This window comes from Rhipicephalus sanguineus, chromosome 3 (assembly GCF_013339695.2).
Source record: "Rhipicephalus sanguineus isolate Rsan-2018 chromosome 3, BIME_Rsan_1.4, whole genome shotgun sequence".
Lineage (NCBI taxonomy): Eukaryota > Metazoa > Arthropoda > Arachnida > Ixodida > Ixodidae > Rhipicephalus > Rhipicephalus sanguineus.
This window is the reverse complement of record NC_051178.1, coordinates 141,449,410-141,471,020: the sequence shown is the minus strand read 5'-3', so window position 1 is coordinate 141,471,020 and position 21,611 is coordinate 141,449,410. Positions and strand designations below refer to the sequence as shown.

Below are 21,611 nucleotides of genomic sequence, written 5' to 3'. Positions count from 1 at the left end.
AACAAATTGCATGGGAAACCAGGCAGTGTCAGTAATTTCAGTCGCTGCTGTACATTTGTGGCAGTGCCGCAGGAAAATTTAAGCACACAGGCCCGATAATCCTGGCACCTGAAATATTGGTTGGCGACCATGCAATATATTGCTATCAGGAGACACATTTGGAACCACAAGCAAACAAATTTGCTTCGCTGTAATCTACATCATGTCGGACTCCACATTTTGAGCTCCATTATGGGAAAATGCTCCGGAGAAATAAAGTGTCACCAACAATATTTTACACATACTTTATTATATCTGATGACTTTGAGAGAATTTCTCTGGCTACCCCCCCGAATTTAGGCCTGACCGGCTTTCTGGCCTCGCATGAACCATTTTGTCAATATTGGCACAACAAAAGATACAATAGAGCTATGTGCATGCGTGTGCAATGATGTATACACAATGCTGTCGCATAACTGGCGACTATAGTATCATTGTAACATTATATATCTGTGCTTGTTACACAAGTGTGTGTGCATGTGTGTGTGCACGCACATGTGTGTGCATGCATGCATGTGGTGAATTGAAGGCAGAAGAAATATGTTCCGCTGCTGCAAGTTTATAATTGAAAAGTTGATGCGCTTCTTAAAAAAACACTGTTTATTAAGTCAACGTTTTGGCCGGTACCCAGCCTTTTGCAAGACACAACAAAATACATAACAAACTATACACATAACGACACATAACAAACTACAGCGTAATAGTCTCTTATACCACTTTCCACAAAGAGAGAGAAAAAGGAAAAAAAACTCAAAAGAAGAGAAAAAAGACAAAGGCAGTGAAAAAAATAAGTCAAAGAGGAAAACAAATGACAAGAAACACACGTAACAGAAGGGTGTGTCACCATATGTTTATGTTAACACAAGAAGGTAGCCTTGTACCAAGGTACACTAGAGCACATGACCTTTAGTTTTATAAAGAACAGTTCCACGTAAGAGTATGTGGTGAAACTTGTAGTCCACTCACTCTCACTCACCCACTCACACAAAGATGTACACATGCACATATATATACAAATAAACAGACTTTGCAACTCTTGCCCGTAAAATATGAAGGAAACTTCCACTATGAATAAGCACGACACACAGAACACAAAGAACATTTGGTTTACTCTGTTCACTTTAATAACTGTAGCTGCCATGAAGGAAGGAGGTATGGAGTAAAAAAAAAATTGATGGAATGAAGCAGACTAGTAAATAAGGATGACACATGTCCTTAGTCCTCCTTGTCCTTGGGACCGAGGATCTGCTTGCGCTGCCGGTACATGTGACTCATCATAAATGCCAGTGCTGCAAGGAAAAGAAAAAAAAAGTAATAAACTTCACGTGAATTCCCAGAACTTAATGGAATGAAAAAGAGAAAAAGATACAGAATGAGACCCCTATTACAAGCACCGTTTTAGTGACTACAATTATTCAGTTATCAACCTGCACGAAAAAGGCGACACAATGTTGTTTGCTTTTTCCTAACCCATTGCAATCGTTTCGAGTAAGGGTGTGCAAATATTCGAAATTTCGAATATTTTTCGAATAGTGTTTGCTATTCGATTCGATTCGCACTGGAGTTTTACTATTCAAACTATTCGAACTTCCCCGAAACAAATACAGTCAATGTCCGATTGAAAGTGACCCCTTCAGATTTTCAATATGCTTCACCTCATTACACTTTCGTATTGCGGCAAAGCTGCCTTTCAAGCTCCGTTACGGTTGCAAATGTATTAACTCAAGAAAACGCTGGTTCCAACATGGAGATGAAAGATGTAGCAGAGGTGGGGGCTCAATTAATGCTGCTTTGGACCTGAAATTTGGGCAGGAAGTCCGAAAAATAGGAAGCCGAAGCTTTATAGCATCCAAAATTTCAGATGTTCTTATATATCGACGTCTCAAGGCAGATTAGGAACTCCGGACTTGAAGGGAGTAGACCCTTGTCCGCCACATCACTTGGGCTTCCACAGAAGCTGAAAGAGGAGGAGAGGCTGAAGAAATGTGCCTATCACATGTAAAATGTTGTCGGCAACACTTTGGTTGAACCAAATCATGTACACAAATACAATTTGGCCTCTACATTGCCTCATTCTTGATAAGACAACTATGAAACACTACCCCGCCAGCGCTTCATCAACCTAGCAAAAAAAAAACACTTTCATGTTGCTATCTCATAAGAATATGCTTAGGAATCCTCTCTAACTTTCTTTTCTGCAATTTTGCTTCGAAGTATTCGAAAAATATTCGAGAAATATTCGAAAAATATTCGAGAAATATTCGAGAAATATTAGAAAAATATTCGATTCGATTCGCACTCACACTTCAATATTCGAATTCGCTTCGCACCCAAAATTTTGCTACTCGCACAGCTCTAGTTTCGGGCCCTTCCCAGCGTGCAAAAGATGTACGTTTTTGACAGACGACAAAAAGCATGTCGACATACACTTGTGCTTGTATTCGTTGGCTATTTCAATCGATAGAGGCAGTAGTATTTGGAAATGTTTCCGATGAATAAGTTCACTTCACAATGTCTCCAGACGAGAGCAGCACTTCAACAGCACTAGAAGAGATTTTTCCATTATGTATTTGCGTAATGACGCTCTGACAGGACGGCAACGTTATCTGTATGGACGAAACTAAAATGAGTTCAGTGAATCGGAAGATGGCTTTAGCGCTAAGGACGATTGTACCTATCCTGCCTTCAGGTGGTCAGAAAATGCCTCCAGATAAGAGAACCTCAGGAGGTAGACAGTCATTTCCCATCTTCAGTTCAAACTACGCTCAAGTTTTACTGAGAACCTCAGGAATATTATGAAATTTTTATGAAAGAAATTATTTGCAGTTATCTACCTGAGCACTTTTTCTGCGTCACGAAAAAAATGGGAAGAATGGTTCCAGAGTGGAACGATCACAAATAGGGCAAATGCTCATGATCGCAGGGGGTTAAATGCGGACGCTTCGCAATATCTCAGGGTGAACGTTCGGCTAGCAGTTTTAGTTTGACATGGGAGATGCAAATGTAAAAAAGAATGCCAGCAGACGTAACATCACCTGGTGTCAAATCTGCGCAAAGCCAACGAACACTGCAATCATCTCGACATCTATTGACAGGTGATTGTCACACATTAGTACTTGACAAAATGATGCAACGTTCTTGCAATAAGGAATCTGTGTTATCGAATTACCTCGTAACATTGTTCTATGTTCGAGTGGAACCATTCTTGCATTATCATGCAATACGTGTTATTTCTTGGAAGGTTGATAGGGAATTAATATTATGCTTTAATATCGACTCCTCTACTATAATGACATATTGCTAGCCTGTACGCAACATACAGCAGAACCTTGTTAATATGTTCCCGTTTGTATGCATTCCTGGTGCCAACGTGCACTATTTCCAGTGATGCCACTGAGCACTTCCGATTTGGAGCGATTTCTGGAGCAGCAAAATTTTCAGTTAGGAGCACTTTGGAGCAGCAAAAATTTCCGTCTTGGAGCAGGTAATTTTGCATCTGCGAGCACTCTGGAGCAGCCGATTGCACATTCTAGGGTACATCGAAGAAGCAAGTTGCATTTACATTCCGACACCTGAATAATTATTATGGGATTCTTCTAAAGAGCTAGATAAGTATCTAGATACATTGTAAGTCTCATGAAAATGTATTCCAGAGCACTCATTACTTCACTCAATAATGCAGAAATAAGGGCATCATGCAGTTGGCTGTTGTAGAATAACCTAATCAGATATTTTTTTTTTTACACAAACAAATAAACAGAATACACTGAAACCTCAATATAACAAACACGGATATAACGAAATATCGGTTATAATGAAGTAAATGAAAAATAGTCTTGCAATACATACAGTGTTTGGAATATACGTTTATAACGAATTTTCGGATATAACAGTCATTATTGTGTAAGATTTAACTTCGTTATAATGAGGTTTGAGTGTACTGGATCAATAAAATTGGATATTATGAATACTTTAAGTACAAATATGTGGTCATTAAAGTACAGAGCTCCTGCCACAAATCTATAGTCTTTATGTTAATAAATGTCACACTTTAAATCAGCAGAAATGACAGACAAAAGCCGAGGCATAAAACAGTGCCTCAATGCATGGGCGTTGGCACGACCCTGTCTTGCATCGCGGCGGGGGTGGTTCGAAGTGCAGGTGCTGATGTGGCTAGGGTGGGGGGTGGCGCAAATGCCCCTTCGCACAACCCTTGCTGAAGCCCATGCCCCAGTGCTAAAAATTCACATGGTCCCTTCTTATGCATTCTCCGACAAGCCAGCCTTGCCTACACAATGACTTACTTGGAAAGATTCCCAAAAGTAGGTAGAGCCGCAGGAATGTTGGGAGGTAGAAGGAGAAGTTGAACATGTTGGGCAAGAGCACGCTGAAGCGCCCAGTCTCCTCAAAGTATGGAATGTTCCGGAGAATCATCACCCCTGCAAGTACAAAAGCACCAAATTAATGTTACATGGTTAAAAAACAAGGCATATTCATGTTGACGACAAGTTCAGTCTAAATGAACAGCACAGTGAATTGAGCTCACCCATTACTGCAACAGTCAGACGATTCTGAAGAATCTGTTTCACATTTTCAGCATTCCAAAAGGAACCTTTACCAGGGTGACCACATCGCACGTGCACAAGAGCCCCCTCCAAAATAGCTTGAATAAGCAGTGCCTATTGTCTGAACATAGCTCAGGGCAAGTGGACTACAACTTCCAATTATAATATGCTCAAAAACTTGGCCTTCTCAGATTGAAAAAAAAAAAAATTACAATAGACTTGAACAAAGCAATAATAATGGCTTTTAATTGGATCTTCTCGCTTTCAATGGCAGCGGGCATGCAAGAAAACGTACGATTTCTGACTGCTTAAAAGTTCCATTTTGCCATAATACTTATGATGCAGAGAAAGTACATGACACCGGGACACCTCAAACAAAACAGCGCTAAGACTAACAAGGCCTTCTTCAAAAGCTGTAAATTTGGTTAAGATTAATTAAGCGTTCTAAAAATACTCCATACAATAAACATCCCACATCGTCATACAGAGTATCGTGCAAAGGTATGTTGCCTAACAGCAAGATTTGTGCACTTAATAACACCGTTCAGCTGCAAAATTTCCAGATAAATCCACCCAGGCAATCTTCTCAACGTCGAATTCTGCATTGCCATTTTTTGGGCGTGTTGGTAAACGGAACTTGACAACATATTGAGCGCTCACAAACAGAGTTGATTTTTAATGCCCGTGAAGAAGCAACGATATTCTTTTTGAGTTTTTGTCATGGTTCATGCTAAGGTATCTTTTTGTTTATTCTTTTATTCGCATGTGTCCTATGTGGACGTGAGTATAAGGAAAGTTAGTGCGTTAGTTCATGAGTATGCATTATAAGGCACTAGTTCATGAGTATGCATTATAAGAATTGTGACCGCAAATGCAGAGTTTAGTAGTACACCCGTGCAGCAGTACTGGAATGTGCGATCGCAGATTTGACATGTAAATAGTGTTCCTGATGTTGGTGCAGCATGTGCTATTCGTCTGCTCACGGGAACATGACAACTAGCTTTGACAGCACAAAATTGGGGGCCCAAAAGATAGCGTGAAACATGAGGCTATGAGATCATGAGCATGAGGCCTGGTGAACTTGCAGCGGATTGCTGGCGCTTGCACAGAGGTAGGCCAGCAGGCTCATCTTGAGAGTTAATGCTTCTTGAAAGCAGTATTGTACGAAGCTTATACCGTATTTACTCGAACCTAAGCCGATGTTTTTTTCTAAAAAAAACGAAGTGCGAAAGTGGGGGGGTCGGCCTAGATTTGAGTACAATGATTAAGTTTTTTTTTCTGGCCTTAAGAATTTTGGGGGTCGGCTTAGAATTGGGGCCAGCCTAGATTCGAGTAAGTACGGTACTGCTACCGGGATTGGGAGCTTCAGCGAGGGCTCAGACAAACGCTTCGATTGCTGCTTCTGTGTTTTAATGCTATTTAAGACAGAATGTTTCCACATGATTTTGTGGACTCGATGTGTCTCGGTGCGGGCAGGGCACGCTCCTGTGCTTGTGGCTGTGTGTGTGTGTTTGCGTGCAAGTATTCCCAAGAATAAAGCACCGAGGAACGAGTGCGTGAGCCAACAGTTGTGCGTCATCGGCAGTGACCCGGAGGACGCGACTTTTCACCGACACTTCAGGCAACCTGTGCAGCTGGTCACTCTCAGGTCATGTCTCCCGCCGGCGGACGAGCTGTTACGATCGGTGCCTGCGCCAAAGGGGAAGCGGCGTTCTCTGTTTTTGGAACAATGCGCTGAAAGGCTGTTTGCCGGCTGACAGACCTTCGAGCAGGTGCGTTGTCCTCCCGAGCGGGGCTGTGAGGCGCCATGCAGTCTGACACAGCAAGGTTATCGACGAGGTGACCGTAATGGTTTCCAGTCGCGACATCATCCTTGACGAGACAACGGCGTCAGTGCGGATGACGACCCGCCCCGCTAACTGAACGGTTAGATACTTCGGGGCAGCGGTCCTATTGAAGCGCCTGATGTTCGCGTGCGTGCCCCAACGACCTGCGGCCTTCACGTATCAAGAAATGACCCCTTTGGTGCCACAAGGGGAGAGTGCGGTGGCCACACTCTTGCTAATGCTGCGTGCGACGTGATTGGACCGTCCCAACTTGGAGCGATTCCCCATCTAGGGATCTGGGGAAAAGAGACCCTTCAAAATGAGCGAACAAGCTCAGTATCGTCATGACATTTCATCACGTAACCCATGTAAATAAACCACTGTTAAGTTTCCTTTCAGCCTCTTCATTCAGCCTCTGCATCTTCCTCCCAAGTATCCAGTGCCTGCGTAGGCCGGTTGCAACAGTACGCAGAAAGACAGTTGTCAAGTTAGAGTGACATCATTATCCCTTCAAGTGTTTTCTGTACAACATTTTATAGTGTCGTTACACATCCATTATGATGTCTGTCAGAAACAATGATGAGGAACTACAGTGCCAAGCAAAATACAATAGAAATAATGTTGTGGAATGTCAAGATCACAGAGTTAATTACACTGCTTATAAAGTTGCATACATCACCTTCACACAGGAATCCAAGTGGAAACAGAGGAATCCATACAGTGTACCGCAGCCAGGTAATGAAGCTGATGCTTTTGTCATATGTGCGCAGCATGTAGTAAGGGTACCTGCGTGACATCACAGAGGGGCAACAATGTGTTGGTTGTAGCGTCAGATTTTGTTATTACAGTGGAACTTCGATTATACGACTTTCAGGGGACCGCGCAAAATCGTCGTATAATCCGGGCGTCGTATAATCGAAAAACCGAGAATATAGGCAGTGACGGTCATTTTTGCCCCACAACAGCGGGCACATAATGCCTAAGAAAGTCCGCGGCACAAACGTACGCTGCTCCGAGGAACGTAGATTAAATTAATTGAAAAAATGACAACCACGCATTTTATCGGAGGTGTGAACGAACCTTTATTTCTCACCTTTTAAAAAAATCTGTGATTTTCTTCTGAGAGTTTGCCCAGCCACGACGCATCAGCTTTCTTTCGATAGCTGCAACATCTGGCAGCAAGACGCCGATCTCATCGCGTGCGCAAGCAAACCGCCGAATGTGGTCGACGTAGCACAACACGTCCGCGTAAGTCGGAACGGACACGCTAGCCTCTGCAGCGTCGTCCATCTCTTCCTCGTCGGAAGTTCCCGCAGTGTCGGGACGCACAGTTTCGATAATGTCATCCAGCGACACTTCACTGCACACTGCAACGTCGTCGTCGGCACCAACATAGTCCGCGAAAGATCCAGGCAGCTCCAGGCTGCCGAACTCTGGTTCATCGTCAACAGGCAGTGCAGCTTCACTGGTAGAACAAGCACCACTTCTATTAAAGCCGCAGTGCCTGAAGGAGTTGGCGATAGTTTCTGGCGTGACTGCGTCCCATGCACTAGCAATGTAGTGCATTGCGTCAAGCACAGAAAGCTTCTTATCCAACTGCTTGCGTTCCATGCCCGCCAGCCGACGCTGCACCAGAAACTTCCGATATTTCTGTTTCATGCACTTGATGACGCCAGCGTCAAGTGGCTGCAGCTGGCTAGTGCAATTGGGGGGCAGAAATACAACTTTCACATTTCTCAAATGCGACATATCTGATGGATGGCATGGCGCATTGTCAAGCAGAAGAAGAATCTTTCTGTTCTTAGCCCCCATTTTGAAGTCCAGCTGCTGCAGATATGTAGAAAACATAGCAGCCGTCATCCAGGCTTTCCGGTTGAACGTGTACTGGCACGGCAGCCTTTTCAAATTCTTGAAGCATCGCGGCTTCTCAAACTTGCCGATCACGAGGGCAGGAAGCTTTTCAGAGCCGTCTTCATTAGCGCAAAGCAATACGGTAAGACGCTCTTTGCTTCGCTTACCCCCGTGACAGCTCTCTCCTTTGAATGCCAATGTCTGTTCTGGCTGCATATTATAAAATAATCCAGTTTCGTCTGCGTTGAACACGTCGGACGGTTTGTATTCCCGTATCAATTCCGGCAGCAATGCAGTCCACTTTTCTACAGTGTCGGAGCTGACTGACGCGCTCTCTCCACAGCAGCGGCTGTACACAACTCCACTGCGTTTTTTAAAGCGATCCAACCAGCCATTGGAGGCTTTAAAGTCGTCAATGCCGCAGCGCAATGCAACTGTCTCAGCCTTCTCCTTCAAAATTGCGCCATCCACGGCGATTCCTGAACTGCGGGCCTGACGCAACCACTCAACGAGGGCCTTCTCCATGGCAGCATATTTGCCATCTTTCGCGGCCTTCCTGTTCAGGCCGAACTTTGCCGCATTTAGTAGGATGCTGTCCTTCTTCGCGAGGATCGTTTTCAGCGACGACTCGGGAATGTTCAGGTCGCGGGCAATGCTGGCCTTTGTTGCTCCGTTCCGCTTCTCTGCCTCCTCGATTATGCGAAGCTTTTCTCCGAGCGTCAGCGGTTTTCGGTTCCGCGACATTGCGAGACGCAGCACTCGCAACCAAAAGTTCGAAAGCTTCCTCGCACACCAATGACCGAACACAGAAAATTTTGCACGTGGACACAGCAGCTGCGGCGCAGCACAACCAACCGATGAGGCAAACACGTGAAGGAATGGCTGAATGGCAGCACGGCAGTAGGCCTATTCGATTTGCAAGCTTCGACCAATCGCGAGCGGCTAAAACGCCCCAGCCCTCTGGTAGCTAGACAGCGGCGAGTTCCGGTTCCCGCGGCTGTCGCAAACATTGGCTCAACAATCGCCGTTCAACACGTCCGGTATAACGACACGAAATGTAGTGAAAGTTATCGTATACTAGAAAGCGAGCTCGAGATTATCTGCCATGTTATCTGCTCACAACGGTCACTGCGGTCACAACGGTCACGGTCACTACAAAACCACCCAAAAGAAGAGAGAGAAAAAAAAAAAAAGGCGACAACGGAAGTGCGCAGTGCAATGCGACAAAACGAATGCGCTCCGGCTGGCCAACGTTGGCTCTGGCTAGCTATGGCCGACCGCGTGTCGAAAAATTGAAGAGGCCCTGTGGTGGCAGCGCGGATACGAACTCGGTTCCTCGGTTTCCCGACTTTTTTCGCCCGGCCGCAGTGTGTTTGCGTGCCAGCCCGCGTCATCGTAGGTCTTTTTTTTTCTCGGACAGTCCAGCAAAGCGTCGTACGAGGCGGGGCCGGCGTAAAATTGCGTCGTACAATTGAGGTTTTTAATACATTATTTCTATGGGGGTTTTGCCGGGACCAAGCCAATTCGTCGTAAAACGCGGGTCGTCGCAGGACCGGGGGACGTATAATCGAAGTTCCACTGTACTCACATCTCATTCTTATATGAAAAGTTCTACAAAATGTTAAAAGATGGTACTAGAACTATGCCTCAATGTCATTCCCTAAAGGTACTACAGAATGTGCAGATTCTGTCAAAACACATACAGCCCAGAAACTTCTTGGCAGTACCTCTCTGAGTTGTTTGGTGAAATTACTCAGTCACCCTCAACACTACAGAAGAGTAGTATTAATTGGAGATGAAACCACTACAGGTTAGCACTGACTAATATGGCACAGGAGGCTCACTGACAGCCCGTAAAGAGCATTCAGGTAAGCTGAACCAGTCCCACAAACTTCTGGAAATGGCTGCATGAAACCACAGTGAGAACACGACTATCAAGGTTTCTTCACAGGTACTTCACTCCACTGACCTCTATAATACTCAGGTAATCCAGGAAAGCGACCTCCAATGAACCACTAACCTGCACAATTCTACCAGCGTGTACACAGCGAACAGGTAGAAGACAACGGGCTTGGTTTGCATCCTTGGCTCTGCATCAATCATGACAAATACCATGAAGATGCGGCCACCAACCTGGGAAAGAAAAAATGGTGCATTAAAACAAAGCGCTCCTGAAACTATGCATTCATTGATTGAGTGATTAGAGTAGACTTCTGGCAGGGTTCATTCGATTTTGAGTGCATGTGTGTTGCTGCTGCCTTCCTTTAACAAGAGTCCCATGACGAATTTGATGATGAATTTGAGATATTGATGCATACGGAACATGATGAATTTGAGATACGGAGTGCCATTGCAGGTGAATTCATTAGAGACTGTCCAAGCATACAACAGGTAATTATTTTACCAGAAATATACTTTTGAAAATTAACTGCATTGCTTGCACCACCATAAGTTGATAAACAAAGTTACACTAATTAATTGCTATTTACTCTAAGGCACTAATGAAATAATGTCCATTCTGTATAAATCCTGTCTTGGCAATCTCATTTGACAACTTAATACAAACTGTACAAGTGTACAAGCATATCACTGGGTTTTTATTCTCTCTCAGAACAATACTGCACATCAAGTGCCTTAGAAGCTAACTTAACAGCAGACGTTGATTCGCCTTTCAATTCATGTCACGGAGGGCAGGGAATTGATATCATCATCATAATCATCATCAATTCTTCGCAGACCACACCCAGTGACAGTCCAGTCTGAACAGCCTACTGATAGTGTACCCAGCGCTCAATGTTCAGTCTCCTACTGACATGCCTTTGACCAGCTGTTTGCAGTTACATCATTCAAAGTTACAGAAATCAAACAAAAATTGTATTACCCCCTTCAGCAGGGTTCAAGTGTTCTCAGCTTTAACACACAAAGGTATCACTTATGTTTAAACCGTGCTTCTCACACCCAGATTTCAATTTCAATTTCAATTTCAATTTTATTTTCCCATCTTACAAATACAGATGGAGGGGTTGTAGGTAAAAGCTGCTTAAAGGCAGCTTGACGAGCCTACAAACCTAAAGTACAGCAGGGAGGCAATTGTAGAAATTATACAATTCAAAACGTAAGGATTACATAATTATACAAGGATCACCGGATAATACGCGAATCAACACTATGTACATATAACCCGCAAATCCTTGATTTGGAATCTGTGCAATGCAAAGCAGACAATGTAGAGCAGCCACAGATAAAGGCTGTCATATACTAATCTGTGCTACTTCAATAAAACTTAATGAAAGCCAAGAGAATTGTTGGCTACATTTTGTTCAAATGTGAACGATCTGTTGAAGGTTACAAATTATTTTTAAGAATGAAGAGCAAGGAGAGTCATATTATATTTCCAGTGACATTCAACATTCTGTCTCATTAAATGCTACAGCTTGCCAGAAAACTGTGCTACAATCAACAGCTTCACTGCATTGCTTTGACACAAGAACCACCAGGCTTACAGTCTTGTTATGTAAAACGGTTATTTATTTTAAGCCAATTCCCATAATGTAAAAGCACAGCAATGCCCCTGCACCTATGGATAATGGGGACACTCGAATCTCTCGCGTCCCCAAGGTTGTTTTCCCGGCATTGCTCTCACATCTTCTGGAATAACTCCTGGGTTTTATGTGCCAAAACAACGCTATGATTATGAAGCACACCATAGTGATGGACTTCCGATTAATTTTAACCCTTTGAGACGCTACGTACACAATTGTGTACACCACTTTTTTTTTCTAATTGTGTCGACTAGTGGCTATGGAAGAGCCAGATACATTGAGCTTTGGATGAACTGAACATCCTGCATAATAAATTTGTCTTCATTTAACTCCAGCTTGCAGTGCACTGTTGCATATGATTACTTTGCTGAAGGCACGACCATATTTGATGAGTTGTTCGACATGCCGCTTCCTGCGACCCACGTCAAAAATATAATTTTTCTTTGTTCAACGTGGACATAACCGAAAACGAATTTGCGCTATATTTACAGCCTGAGATTTCATTCTATTTATGCAAAAACAGAGCATGAATGGCTTCAGAATAGATATTTAATTACAAAGTAATTAGGAATGATTACTATAACACACATAAATGAATGTGTTACAACATTATTTTTGTTGCAATATAACATCGAGTGCCTTGAAATTACATTGTATGAATTTCATGCATTTACAGACAGTTTTTCATAGGTGGCATCTGAAAGAGTTAGCCATCTGGGGTTATTTAACGTGCACTTAAATTTATGTACTTAAATGTAGATAGTATAACGTGGTTGTGACAGCCTGGAATCGAAGCCGCATCCTCGAGCTCAGCGGTGCAACGCCTTGCCCACTAAGCTACCATAGCGGGTCTCACATCTCCTGTAATACAGCTTCTTTTGATGGCACTTTCTGCACTGAGGTACACGGAGTTTCAAGTGTTCCTTAAGTGGCAAAACTTGACAGCGTCAGTCCTTTGTTTTGGGATCAACATCTTGCACGATTGACAGGGGGTTCTGTGGGACTGTCCCGCAGACAGCTGTCCCTCGTATGCACCTCCATTAACAAGACTTCCCCCGCAAATGACATAGCCGTGGGTTTCTCGCAGAAGTGAACATCGCTTGTTGGTATGGCAACTCTAATTCCTTGATTTCGCAGTTCAATCACGCAATCAATAAAATGTGCAATCAATGTAGTATTGGCATGCTACATTGATTACGCAATTTGGCTTACTGGCTTCTCACACAGAAGATGCAGTGAACAGATGTGTACAGTGTCCTTCGTTTCTAGAGCATGTGAGACCCTCACAAGGTATATAAAAACCTAAACACAACAGTGCTTTGCTTACCAGCACCATCGGATGCAGAAAGCTGCCTCTGGTGTACCCAAGCATCGGGTGGAGCACCTCGAGAAGCTGCAGGCAGATGACTAGACGCATGGCTTTGCCCACTGCTTCCCAGGTACCCGCCATGGAGTCTGAAAACACACACACGCAAGCTAGTAGGCACATTTCTAAAAGTAGTGCCACAGTGTCACACTTGTCACGCTTTTCGTACATCCTTGTCATTTTATTTCGTCATTGATATCTCGTTATTACACTTGCAAGCAACTATGTGAACTGTCCCTTCAAGGGGTCGGAATATTCATAATACGAAAGCAACAACATCAGCCAAGAAATTAGATAAGTGAAAAATTACACACACACAAAATGCTGGTAAAGTGAATGTACGTTAGGCTCTTAATGCACTTGGTATTTACTTGCATGTATAAGAATGGGTGAGACATGTGTTGAGTGCTTACGAAAAGTACAAATTAGACCAATCTCTCTTATATTCACTTGGGTGTAACACCTTTCAAACAGTCTTCAGTCATGGCAAATGGCCACCTGGCAAATTAAAGTCAGCGAATCCACCGTAAGAATCTAAGTACAGCAAAAAGTGCAACAGATCCATATGCATCAAAGCTCTGAACAACCTTTAATTAGTACACTCAAACCTCATTATAACAAAGTCACATCTGTCACGAAAATAACTTCGTTATATCCGAAAATTCGTTATAAACGTTTATTTGTAACACTGTATCTATTACAAGACTACTCTTCATTTACTTCGTTATAACTAGGGGTGTGCGAATAGTGAATTTTGGAACCGAATCGAATACGAATCGAATAGTGATGACACCGAATCGAATACGAATACTAATTGCATACTTTTCGAATAGTTTTCGAATAGTAAGACAACCATTCTCAAAACGGCCCTAGAACTCCGCAGCGTTTTTTTTTTCTTTTTTTGAAAGAAATATTCACGAACTTTCACCAAAGAGCGTTGCGCTTACTTTTAACTGACTCAAAATGCCACAGTTATGAAATCTGAGGTAAGCTGGTATACAGCAGCGACCACAACCTTCGCAATATTTTCTAACTGTAGGTTGAAATAAAGCAGTGACTGCAGATGCTTTGAAGCCTGCTTTTAAATAAAACTGAGACATAAAATCTAAACAATTTTGAACCGAAGACTACGCATACAGCTAAGGCGGTAATGAAACACATAAACCTGCCATCGCAACCTGGTCCTCGGCACTGAAGGCATGTAGACATCGGTGTTGAAAGCTGTATCTGTAAGAACAATTTACGCAAACACAACCCTTGCATCTATTGCTATTCATGAAGCTGAATGCAGGTGCACCTTCAGTTCTTACAAGATGACGACAGGAACTGATTAATGCGATGCAGAGGCAGCATAGTAAAAACTGAGCGAGTATGGAGCTTTCATAAAAAAAAAACGTCTTCATCCGGTAATCAATATAGCATCGGTAGTTTCGTAAAAGCTTGGGCTACATGCATACTGGTAATTTAGTGATTAAAAGAAGAAAAATGGCCTTTAACTATTCCAAAGTATCATTGTTTTGGGGTTCTCCCGTCGGCGCTAATTATTCGAAAACTATTCGAAAAATATTCGGTATTTCGAGTATGTACTATTCGATTCGAGTACCGAATCGAATAGAATGCTATTCGATTCGTTATTCGAAATTTTCGAATATTCGCACACCCCTAGTTATAACCGATAATTCGTTATATCCATGTTCGTTATATCGAGGTTTGAGTGTATTCTGTTTTTGTGATAAGGCCCACACCTCACTTCACGAATGAATGTTTTGAGAAACATAATTTGGTAGTAGGCTTGTGATGGTAATAAACAAACATGTGATAGTATTAAATAGAACACAAATCTTTATTTGTAGTACTATATGTACTGAATATTGTGAAGTGGTGTACTGGGCGAGCTGGTATAGATTCATGGCGAGACTTATCACGGGGAAAACGGGACACAGAGAAGAGGACATGGGACAGGCGCTGTCCCGTGTCCTGTTTTCCCAGCACTAAGTCTCACCATGTAGTATATGTAACAAAGAAGCACAACCTAAATCTGTTAGCGCAACTTTCTGTTCTGGTGATCATCGTGCAAGAAATGGACACTCATATGTCAAGAGAGAAACAATATCGCTGGGAGCACTGCAAGCACATCCAGAAAAAAAAAGTTCAATTAAAAAAATTCATTGACTACATGGATGCAGCACTGTGAGCTCCCCAGGTGCACAATCTATGCATTGCTTTTCCACGATCCCCTCAATTTCTCTTTTTTTTTTTTGCAAGCTGCTAGGGAGAGAAGAAAGAATAGGGGCTTACATTCACCATCGCGGCTGTAGCGGATGAGCATGACAAGACCAACATAGAGGAAGCCGACAAACTGGAAGAGATTGTAGAGAAAGAGGTAGACCTTGCGAAATTCCTCGGTCTTCCTCTCATGGCCTCGCCGTTTCCTGTTCCATGATGGTGGGCTTGTTCGTGAGCCTGGGGAATAACGCTGCGACTCCTGCTCCTGCATTGAAGAATTACGTTCTAAGGTTTTTACATGCCAATACCCTGATCTGATCATGAGGTACAACATAGTGGGGTATGCCAAATTAATTTTGTTCTCCTAGGGTTCTTTAAAAGGACACCAAAGAGAAAAATGATTTTTCGTGTATTAGTAAGTTACAATTTCACAATACCAAAAACACCCCTTTTACTGTGAGAAGACGCGCAAAAAGAAAATGCGGATGGTGACGCCACCTTCAAACCCCCGTACCAAATGCCGTGACGTCATAGATTTTGATGACGTCTACTACGTCATACGTAGTTCCTAATCGGTAAAAATGAAATACAGTCGAACCCGGGTATATTGAACTCGCCAAAAAACGTTTATTAGTTCGATATATGGCATAATTCGATATAGGCCCACTATAGGATTTTGACACAAAGGCACATAACAATAAGAAAAGTACTTTATTAATATGGTGGCTTACTTGCGTGCCCTACTTTGGAACAAAATAGTCCTGGATTTTCTTCTGTGTCAACGACTTCGCTGCCTGCGACAGCACGCACGCCTCCACGTTGTCCAACGAGTCGGAGCAGCTGAGGCCGCAACCTTCCACATTCAGGCAATAGCGCCGGACCAACGCAAGTGCACTAATCACTTCGGAGGATGTAGGCAATGGGCCATCGGCAATTTCCTTATTGCTGTCGCTTTGGCTCGTGGTCGGCATGACGTCTGCAACGCAGTCCTCATCTTGTAGCTCACCCATGATGGCGACATCATCGTCCGCACTGATGAACTCGTCGAATGTCAATCCGTCGATAGCTCCCGGGAACTCTGCCAGCTCGCTCCAAACTTCGGCGGAAACACCTGTGGTGTCTTCAATGCTGTCATCGGAATTTGGGGTGTCATCACCAGGCATGCGGAAGCCGGCATGCCTAAAGCAGTTCTGGATCGTCTCCTTCGTGACATCTGCCCACGATCTACTCAACATAGAAAGAGCTCCGAGCAAGTCAATCTTAAGCTCCCTGCCGACACGAAGGTTCTGCAGCAGCCTCTCCACCAGGCGCTTCCGATAGCCGGCTTTCAGTGCGCGTATAACGCCTTGATCCAGTGGTTGCAGTACAGACGTAGTGTTTGGGGGCAAAAAACGCAGCTCGATGTTGCTGAAGGTCGTACTGCAGTGGTGCGATGAACAATTGTCCACGAGCAGGCACACCTTGCGATTTTCGCCTACCAAATCATCATTCCACGACGATAGCCACCTGCCGAAAAGCTCCCCGGTCATCCACGCTTTTGAGTTTGCTCGGTAGGTAACTGGAAGCGACAGTGCATTTCGAAAACTCCGTGGTGCCGTGCTTTTCCCGATAACCAGAGGTCGAAGCTTTCTCGATCCGTCTAAATTAGCTGCCAACAGCACGGACACACGAGCTTTGTTTGCCTTGCCGCCGCAAGTCTTGTCACCACGACACGCAAGTGTCTTGTTTGGCAACATTTGCCAAAATAGAGCGGTTTCATCCGCATTGAAGATATCTCGGGCTTGATATCGTGCTGCGATATCTCGCCAGTTTTCCTCGAGCCATTTGTCTACGCTGTCCAGGTCCGCCGCTCTGCTTTCACCTGTAACAGCTTTGCCAACGATGTCGTGCCGTTCTTTGAACCGTTGGAGCCAGCCTGAACCGCCTTGGAAATCGTTCCTGCCAAGCAGGAAAGCAAGGTCCTTGGCTTTCTGCTCGATCATAGGGCCGGACACCGGGATGTTTCGCGACCGAACGTAAACGGCCGCTTCGACATCTTCGTACACAGCAGTGCGCACACGTCAGGCGCCACGGGCACCTGGCCTTTTGTCCGACTTGGCCTTGATGTCTGCCTTGTTCTTCAGGATAGTACTCAAGGTGCTCCTTGGAATTTTGTACGCGGCGGCGACGTCGGACTTCTTTTCACCGCGCTCGACCCGATTTATGATTTCGAGTTTCGCGGCGAACGGCAAATTCTGCCTCTTTGCAAAGCCATGACGACAGCGCGCCAATAAAGTTCACAGAGCACCAACAGGCAACACCACCAGCACGGACCACGCTGAATGAGGATTCGAGGAAAACAGGCAGCAGCAGGCACACAAGCATAAAGAAAGAAAAAATGGCGCTCACTTCTACCGCCTCCGCGCCTCGGAGAAAGCACGACGGCCTCTGATTGGCTGTAAGCGCTGCGAGCGGGCCAGGATCATTTCTTGCAGGGGGGTGTTCGCCCGTGCACAACCGGGTCTAAACCACTTTTTCTAGGGTGGCGCCAGCAGTTTTCCCCGCCACCGCGAGGGAAAGCCAACTTGCTGGGGCACTTTTTAGGCACATGGAGTTTGATATATCGGTTGTCGTTGCTATTTTCGTTCGATGTAACAGTAACTTTTGCTATATATTCTCAATGTAAATTTACCGTGTTTAGAAATTGTTCGATATACGGGATAATTTGATATAAACGGGTTCGATATAGTCGGGCTCGACTGTACATTGTCCTCTGACACATATGTCAATTATAGACTTAACATACCAAGTTTTTACAAAATTTCATTGAGTCAATGTCGCCAAGATGCAAAAATATACTGTGAAATCTGTGATGCCATACACTGAAATTTCGGTGCAAAATTTAAAGATGAAACATTGACCTTGATTTTCTCCACTATAAATTAACATATGATGGTGAAATTAACGACACCAGAATTCGAGTAAAATTTATCAATCTAAACCGATTCACTGTTACACTTTTGTGTCCCTTTAATGTGTAACAAAATTTAGGTACACAGATGGTTTTGTATTTCGCTATCATCTCAATTCAGGTAAGTCAACCGGGACCAGACGAGCCGTCTCTGGTTCAGCTGCTTGACACCGTTTCCACTCAGCTGCCACAGCACGTGCAGTCAGTGAGAGTGTTCCAAAGTGTGCACCAAAGTTTCAATGACCCGTGTAATTCATTGATTTAACCTAGCACTGCAAGTTTATGAATGACAGAATCGATCCACCATCAGGCAGCGACTTACGTAGAAGTTCCGAAGCTGGTTGTCGTCTTCTGATATCTCCTCGTCATCATCCTCTGTTTGTAACTTGTCAAAGTCAACCTTAAGCCATGCCGGTTTTGGTGAATCTGCTGACAAAAGCTGAGGCCAGGGATCCGATTTCTCCTTTGTAATCTGGATGTCCACTTGCCTGTCATTCACCCGGTACTCGCAGCCCTGCAAAAAACATAGCTCTGGTCACGTGCAAACTTTTCATTCAGAAACAGGAAATCAGAGACAATACAAAATCATCCTCAGATGTTTGTTTTTAAGTGCAATGTGTTACTTGTTCACTCATACCCTTTGCTACCCTGCTGTGTTATACGTGATGGTAAAATTTAAACTGTCTTGTTTAAAGACTGCTAAACTCGAAGGAGCAGGTCCAATTTTGATGGCACGATATGAAAAAACACCCACATACTTGGATTTAGGAGCACGTGAAGAAACCCGACGTGGTCAAAATTATTCCGGAGTTTCCCACTACGATGTGCCTCCTAATCACATCGCGGTTTTGGCACGTAAAGCCATAACTTATCATTATTATTTTGTTCAATATGTAGTACACTTCCTTACAGCAGTTCAAATCTGTGGAATATATGTATCTATACGCATTGCACAATAACCACACATAACTGTTTCAAAGATATATAAGCTGCTCAAGTTGAGCCTACAGACATAAAATCTATTATATGATCACACTATTTGGTGCTAAAATGTGTGCATATAATGCAAGATCTCTTACATTTGACATGGGCCCCTTAAAACAGAGCTGAAGAAAGATTGAATACGAACTCATAAGGAATGGGTACCTGTATTATTTCATTCAGAAGGCATTCACTACTAGTGCTCTAAACAAAGGGTGCAACAGTCCCCTATCTAGTGCAAATAACTTAAACACTCATGAATGTGCTGAGCAGTAAATTGAGAGAGTGTCTGCTCAGTGTGAAGGACATTACTCCAGTGTAAGTTGCCTGGTCTTGTCTACAATATGTCATGCACAGTGTGCAAATTTGTCTATATCCGTCTCTATGAGTCATGCCCCACAGCTATGCTACAATGTCCATCATGCTAGGTTAGTGATAATGCCTGGCAAATACACCATTACGCCGCATCTACTTCCACTCGACCGCTCCATATGCCACTACTGAAGTCACTAAGTTTACTGGAAGTACATGCTCCACCACATCCGTACAATGCAAGTCAGCCTACTTAATTTTCCTTACATTGTGGTCACGCAATAGCCTGCTCTGGCTACTCCATTCGGAGCTTGCTATTCATGGAGAATGTTGTAAACACGGAAAGGGCCATAACACGTCAAGTCCAGCCTGGAGACAAGGTACTGCAAGACAGATGACCAAGAAGTAATGGGGAACTCACTGTTCACCCGCCACTTCTGTATCATAATCACAGGTTAAACGCAGCTGGAAGCTTGACACATTCCGTGTATGCTTTTCTAACAGTGCAAGATTGTATCTGCAAGGACTTATTTGCATGTGCAAGCATAGGCGTGCGCAGATGGAGGACTAGGGGGCGGCCGCCCCCCCTAGTCACCTAAGAAGAGGGGGGCGCAATGTCTGGCCCATACACTGGCTTAATAGGGAGGGGGGGCGCCGCGATGCACCTTCGCCTCCCCCCCCCCTTCCCCTAAAGGGGAACCCTGCGCACGCCTGTGTGTGCAAGGGTCGATCTGAGGACACAGTTCAACAAATCCCTGCGCAATAAACTTTTGCAATGACAACAAGAAAGTGCAGCTACTTGCATATTTTAAATTGAATTTCGCTTTAATGGACTTCGCTCTGGATACTGTCCCTCTGTTGCTCGTAATCGCGAACGAGAAGTCTGATCCCGATTGGGCTCGATCGCGATGAAAAGTGCGCCATGTGACACCCTGACGGTAGCGACGAAATTGGAACAAAAGCACTCGCGCGGCATATATTTTGCGCGATACCGATAATGTTTTCAAGAGTATCAACATTTCCAAACCAGAACAAGCGTTTTTTTCGTTTAAAGTAAACAGACCTACAGAGCTCCGTAAACCGAAAGCGATCGATGCAGAAAAACGCCAATGGCGCACTCCAGTGGTGCTCTGGAACATTCCAGAACAGCGACAACTGCAATCTGCAACAGTTCCCAAAGATGCGAATGAAAAATCGTTTAAGTGCCACTTACGTCCGGGTTAACGGGCGCGTAGAAATCCAAAAGGAACTTGTACTTCTCTTCGCCTCTCGCACCCACGCCGTAAGCGCAGAACGATAGCCCGCTGGTGGTAGCCTCAATATCGGGTACCTTCAATGACAATCAAAAACAAAACACTGCTGGTGATCTTCCATAAAGATTGCAGAGGTCAAACAAGCCATGAACTTATATTTTACGGCTTATCTGCGGTTTTAAAGCAAAAAAATGCTACCGGCCAATTCACACTATTGCCGTCAGGATCAGGCCAGGGCGAATGTTTAAAGTTAATTGAGTGCTAAACTGTGCTCTTCATCGACTCGTATAATCAAAGCTCACCTTAACATTCCTTAAGTCAACGCGTAGGAACAGTTTAGAGTCATTTTGCGCCCAGTAAACAAACGGGCTCAGCGTTCCGGCAGACATGACTGCAACGATGCGGTTGGCGATTGGTCGCCGCATCGAGCGCAAGCCCACCTGGCCCACCTAGCAAGTTTCGACATGAAAACTAGTGTTGTCAAAGGCATATTTATTTTCTTTATAGCAGTATACATCGGCAAGCGTTATTGATCGTCCGTAAAGTCAAACTTTATAAGTAGTATTTGTTACTACCGAAAGGTATTTGTATCAGTTTTGGTTTCTACTTCTCAGCACCAAGAAATCGAAAAATTACGTGCTCTTGCAGCAGCTGCGAGTACTGGCATAGAAGATAGCACGCCTTTTGTTGAGAGCTCCTA

The 21,611-nt window shown here is 44.1% G+C and overlaps 1 protein-coding gene across 2 annotated transcripts; it reads right to left on the bottom strand.

The window, feature by feature from the left end:
- Positions 1-1,138: 1,138 nt before the first annotated feature.
- Positions 1,139-21,324, bottom strand: LOC119387306 (very-long-chain (3R)-3-hydroxyacyl-CoA dehydratase). Of its 2 annotated transcripts, none has more exons than XM_037654651.2 (9): positions 21,214-21,324; positions 20,872-20,988; positions 18,688-18,879; positions 15,488-15,680; positions 13,151-13,278; positions 10,302-10,414; positions 7,110-7,216; positions 4,344-4,478; positions 1,139-1,328 (listed from the first exon to the last, which is right to left on the bottom strand). In XM_037654651.2, exons 1-9 carry the CDS (start codon positions 21,298-21,300, stop codon positions 1,255-1,257), a joined length of 1,146 nt encoding a protein of 381 aa, XP_037510579.1. In that variant the 5' UTR covers positions 21,301-21,324; the 3' UTR covers positions 1,139-1,254. The 2 variants fall into 2 exon arrangements, with proteins under 2 accessions (XP_037510579.1, XP_037510581.1); XM_037654653.2 differs by having other exon boundaries at positions 15,488-15,674.
- Positions 21,325-21,611: the final 287 nt, after the last annotated feature.